Source organism: Mytilus californianus, unplaced genomic scaffold (genome assembly GCF_021869535.1).
Source record: "Mytilus californianus isolate M0D057914Y unplaced genomic scaffold, xbMytCali1.0.p SCAF_4, whole genome shotgun sequence".
NCBI lineage: Eukaryota > Metazoa > Mollusca > Bivalvia > Mytilida > Mytilidae > Mytilus > Mytilus californianus.
In genome coordinates, this window is record NW_026262690.1 from 110,215,489 (window position 1) to 110,221,440 (window position 5,952).

The following is a 5,952-nucleotide window of genomic DNA, read 5'->3' on the forward strand; positions in this document are numbered from 1 at the left end:
CGCACTTTGTTTTCAATATTCTATTATCTTTATTGTTAAAATGTTCAACTAGGGGTACAACGATAATTATTTACTTCTACAGGTGAAATGAGCTTCGTTCTAAAATGTCAATTATATTTAAAATATCTAAATGCCAAATTATTGGATAGCTAACTTATTTTTTGGATTTAGGGATTATAGTTTCGGGTTTTGGTCAGTGCAAGGGTATGTGAAAGAAATTAAAATTGCAACAATTGTGTTGAATAAACATAGCAAATGCTAGCTACAAATTGAATAGATATAAGAAGATATGGTATAAGTTCCAATGAGACAACAAGTCACAATTTGTAAAAGTAAACCATTATAGAATGTCAATGTGAATCTATCCGATTTTTAGATATCCTAATGACAGATAATCAAAACCATCGAATGCTACTATTTTGTAATTATTATATTATGGACGAGCGCAACGAATTTATGTTTAACCTGACAACTGATACTGTTATTTTCCTAGTAAGTATATTGCTAACGAACTTCGTTTATTTTTTGGTAGACGTGCATAGGAGGATTGTGTAATTGTGTTGTGTCATAATGCACTGGCTAATCTATCTTGTATGATACAGATAGGAATTTCAAGTCAACGTTTGAGATTTAAAAAATAATAGTTATATCATTTTTATTAAGATTGTTAAAATCAACAAGGGCTTCTAATTAGCACTTTGGAGCAGGAGGCGGTGGAAGCTGGTTATTGATAGCAAAATGGTAAAGACCTAAAAAATAAATAATAGTTTTATTGCACTGTAAAAATTATATAAATACAAAGAGAAATGCTCAATTACCATGCAATCAATATATTAACCTTTGACAGTAAAGTTTAACAGATCCCAAAAAGTGTTGGATAAAAGGCGTAAGATCTAAGAACCTCTCCCCATGGAAAAGTATATAAATGCTTAACTTTTCTACCTTCATACACGTATGTCTCATTCGAAACCTAAAGACAGACTGAAAGCATATCTGTGTTTCATAACGAAAGCTATAGCTAACGTTAAACAAATCATTTGTTTGCGGAAGAAGGAAGAAAAAAAACCTTTTTGAATGCAATCTACTGTAATTTTTTTATTTTTCTTAATCGATATAATATTCCAGGGCTTGTGTCCATATCAATAATTACTTGACAGATGTTTAAGTTTATTAACCAAGCTTTCTGGTGGTACAGCTATAGTTTCGTAATTTTCATTATTTTGTTGAACATTATGGAATGTTGTGTCAGAGATGACCAAGAATATGTTCCTGGTATAAGCCTGGTATCTTTGATGTCTTTTTGCCATTTTTGATATCAACGAATAATACTTATCAACGCATTTGAACTTGTAATTGGTAACAGGTCGAATGCAACTATTAGAGAACAGACTGCTCAAGCTCATGGAGCTCTCTGTAGTGTTTTGTCCCCCATTGGTATCATTTCTTCCTTTTATCAACTGTTAGCATAAAAAGATGACGTTTGAAAATATGAACAATTAATTACATTACTAATGGGTTTTTTTAATAAAAAGTAAAATTAATATAATATAACGTTTCTAATTCAAGAAGTAGCTTAACCTTAGTAACTTACCTGCGACGGCTGTCTGAAATACACCGTTACTAATGACGGACACCTCATTTTTGATGTAATCATCTCTCTTGTCTTCATAATCATCGTTACGTCCAGGACCACCCACTAGAGCACCATTTAGTTGATTTGGACTATCCTGTCCTGCATTTGCACAATACCCAGGGGCACATCCTCTGTAAAAAAAGAACACATGCTGAAATTGTAATATCAGATTATTATGTCCACACCGAATTGCTCATATAATGTATCAGATAATGAACTTTTTTAAGTTTTAATGTTGTGGGGATCACTGAAATCACTCATAAATAGCTTTTAAAAGATCTGCACAGCTGAATACTTTTTTCCTTATCATGACTCACTATACATAGCATTTTTAGACCGATGAGTAGCAATATCGTTTGAACCTTTTTATTTAAAAATCGACCTTTAAATTCGTATGGTTACAGCATTATAGGTTGTACTACATATGATTGATTCCGCTATAGCCCGTACAGATAAGTCGACTATCATGTCGTAAATTTGATACTGTTTACGAATAATGTGTAGGAAAATTTACCGCCCTCTTTGCATATTAAACATTAAAAGAAATACCTTATTAATGTTAGCTATCACTTACGCTGCTCTGTGATGAGGTTTCTTTGGAAAGTTACTCCCAAAACCTATGACATAACTGAAATGCTGCCGATTTTCCCCTAGCATGTAATCAATATTCCGCAAGGCAACCTTCTTGAATTTATCACCACCAATACCGTCAGCAGCAGCTAATAACGCTATCGTCGATGCACCAGCTATAAAACAACCATACTAGTTTACAAAATATAAAAGGATATCGTGATGCAGATACATTTTATTCAAGTAAAATATCAACGCAGGTTTAATACGCAACATTGTGTAAGGTATACTATGCATAATTATCACGAATTAAAGGTTAATTTGGATAGTAGTGAAGGCATATAGTAATATGGCAGCTGGACCTGCCTTGAATGCAAATTCAAACAAAGTATTCTGACAAAAAGAAATATAAAGACTGATTCAGGTCTATCTCTGATTCCAAATAGAAATCCCTTCGAAAGTTTGATAACGCCATTAGGATCTGTTTGACCGTTTTTGAATATCTGTCATAGATGACCACAGATATGTTTAACTTTTAATAGCCACAAGGCTGTCCTTTTTTCCTCAATTGTAACATAACTGATGTGACTTATCACCGTGTTTTGGTTTTTTTTCAATGAGGAACACACAATCAAGCAGGAATTTTGAGGGTTTGGATGGGGGTCCTTCTTTTCTGTATTCTTTAATTTTTTTGACCATTTTCTCTACTCTCTATAAATTTTGCCTGTTAATCTTTATTCTTTATATTTTAGCATCCCATCATATTCTCTATTCTCTATTTTTTCTTGTCCCTATATTCTATATTCTTTATATTGTTTGCCCTTTATTCTGCATATTTTTCCCATTTTTCTCTATTTTGTAAACCCCATCCACACCCTCCATTATTTACCCTTTCGTGGCAACTGAGTTTCCAACCGGTTTCTGGTGGAGTGGGTTTTGCTCAATCTTTTTCTCTGACTTAATAGTTAGTTTTAGTCTTTTCGTTGTTTTTTTTTTGTCCTGGTGTTGTCTTGTTTTTATTTGACTTATGGATTTTTAATGGACCCCTTGGTATCTTCTAAATCTTGATAAGGTCTTATCCATAATCTATATACCTTTGTTTAAAAATTAAGTCTACACAATGCCTTTTTTTCAGTAGGTGTGAAATAACAAATACGTACCAGCGTAACCATTTGATCCCCATTTATCTCTCCATGATAATCCGCATGGTGTAATCGGAACACTTCCTCCATAATCATAGCTATTTACAAATTCTTCTACTTTCTCTTTGTATTTTCCTTCGTGGGTCGCTTCCCAAAGTAATAACTGAAAATTCAATAAAGTTAAAGTATTTACTAAACTGAAAACTATACCTCAGTAAATCTTTGTACTACTATCCGAATGATTTTCTGCCACTACCTACGCAAATATTTAACTATTTACAATTCTGATCAATTAGTGTTCGATAAACATCATAAGAACAAACGATTCCCTGAAAATGAGTTGAAGACCCATTGTTGGCATTGGGCTGTTTCTGCTCTTTGGTCGGGTTGTTGTCTCTGTGACACATTCCCCATTTCAAGTCTCAATTTTATGCTATGCTTGCATCATTGTTAACATTGCGCACTCGGACTAACTCGGGCTAACGGGAGTAAAATAACCAAATGAGCTAAAACATATTCTAAATATTTTTATGAAAGTTGTGTAATACATGAACTATATTTGCATATCACACTTGACGGGGATGTTATATTAAATTTAAAATTTATTTTAACAATTATTATACATCATTCAAATTATGTCCTTATCTGTATCTCTTCTTCTCCCTGTTTGATATCTAAAGGTGACAGATACATCAGAAGTTACGAAAAATAACAATTATACTTTTTCGAAATACTAAGGATTATCTTCTCCAAGAATGGATTATCTTAGCTGTATTTGGCAAAACCTATCGGAAATTCGGGTCCAAAATGCTCTTCAACTTACTACTTTACATGAACTTTTTAAGTTTTTTATTCGAGAGTCAAAGGGCTGTGATTGAAATAAGTCTTTGTTTTGGTAATTTTGCAAGATACCTGACAACCAGCATTCTTTGCATCCCAAGAATATGCCCATCCTGCACCGCCTTTGTTGTATCCTTTGGCATCGTTCAAATATTGCTGGTCTTTTGTCACTTTATACATTGCCCCTGCAGCTTCACACATTTCATCTTCCCATCCAGATGATCTCATGATAGAAAAATTAAACAAATCTTACGACATCAGTTCATGAACATTTATAACAAATAAATTTCAGATAATTTTGTGTTATTGATAACAAAGTTGCAAAATGTGTACTTGATGCTGTTTTCAATACACAATAAGTTAACATTTATGAACGAAAATCATAATAAAAGTTAAAAATGTGTAATCGTGAACGCCTATCGATACTCGATTGTATTTTAATATTTTGTCTCTAATATGGTTTGATATATGCTTACCCATAAAAGTTTTTGGCTTCCGGAACGCTGTTTGAATATATACCAGGATGTGCCTTTGCAAATGCATATAGAGATTTTGCTGCTGCGAGTAATTTTGTACTGTATGATGCATCTGAAAAAAATGTTCAGATTAACCTTATTAATTACTGTTACCATAAAACCGTAAAATAAGGATGCACGTGTCTATCCGTTCGTGTGTTCGTTCGTCCCCCCGTCTATCCGTCCGTCGCACCTTTGGTTTTATGATAATAATTAAAGAACCGCAGAACCGCATTAACAATTCTTTTTTCAATTTTACAACAATGTCATGGACCATAAAATATACAGATCAAGTTCGATTTTGATTGTTTGAAACTTACCGTTCAAGAGTTATTCCTCATAGTTGCCGTAACATTCAGATTGTTTTAGTTTCCAGTATATAATGAATGACCGTTTGACAAATCCTTTTTAAATCTTAACACAATAATACGAATAATGAAATAAAGGTCACATTTTAGAAAAAAAACCTGCTATTTATAGTATGCATTATTTTATTCATGCTGTTGCATAATCATAACATGTCATTTGTAAAATAAGGGATTCAGGCAAAGGTGACCTTCTGTTTAATCCTTCTCTTGATTTTTTTTTCTTTTTGGCTGTGTGTTTTTAACTTTCATAGCGACTATTTACTCCAGAAAACTAAATTTGACATCATGCCATCATACTACCTTTATCCTTATATACAAGTGACCCAACTACCAATGCAGCAGCGGTATTTCCTGCTACATCACTGCCCGGAGATCCTGCAGTTACTTTATAGGCAGGTCGTGACATGTGCATGTCTTCAGGTCGACCCCAATAACCGTGATCAATCTCTCCGTTACCAACCTGTAAAACACAATTTTGAGTATTTAAAGTCGTTACTGGAATTCTCCCGTGTATTCATTTACATTTTGCTATCTATATATAATGAATTAAAATACACGTTTAATTTTATTTAATTTCAAATTTCGACACCTACCTTTTTAGATTTACAGGTTATGCCTTTGCCATGGAATGTTATTTTATTTTACCAGTATTTTGATTCATTTGACTTAAAATTTCTGTTTCCCCTTTTTTTTTATTTAACAATTTGTCTATCAAATGGAAGTTTCGCAGAAATTGGAAAGCTAATCTACAATTGAATCAATATGTATAAATTTTTGTATGTATTGCTTTTTTCTTTTCTAATATTAATCAATTTACTTTTTAGTGAATTGCCCATGTTGTCAGGATTAAAAATTGACTCAAACAACTTTTTTTAGACAAAGTT

The 5,952-nt window shown here is 32.7% G+C and overlaps 1 protein-coding gene across 1 annotated transcript; it reads right to left on the reverse strand.

Moving 5' to 3' along the window:
* Positions 1-624: 624 nt before the first annotated feature.
* On the reverse strand, positions 625-5,709 carry LOC127739114 (endoglucanase A-like). Its single transcript, XM_052250699.1, has 7 exons — positions 5,369-5,709; positions 4,662-4,773; positions 4,258-4,408; positions 3,364-3,508; positions 2,208-2,379; positions 1,592-1,764; positions 625-749 (listed from the first exon to the last, which is right to left on the reverse strand). The coding sequence occupies exons 1-7, from the start codon at positions 5,478-5,480 to the stop codon at positions 691-693; spliced, it is 924 nt and encodes a 307-aa protein (XP_052106659.1). The 5' UTR covers positions 5,481-5,709; the 3' UTR covers positions 625-690.
* Positions 5,710-5,952: the final 243 nt, after the last annotated feature.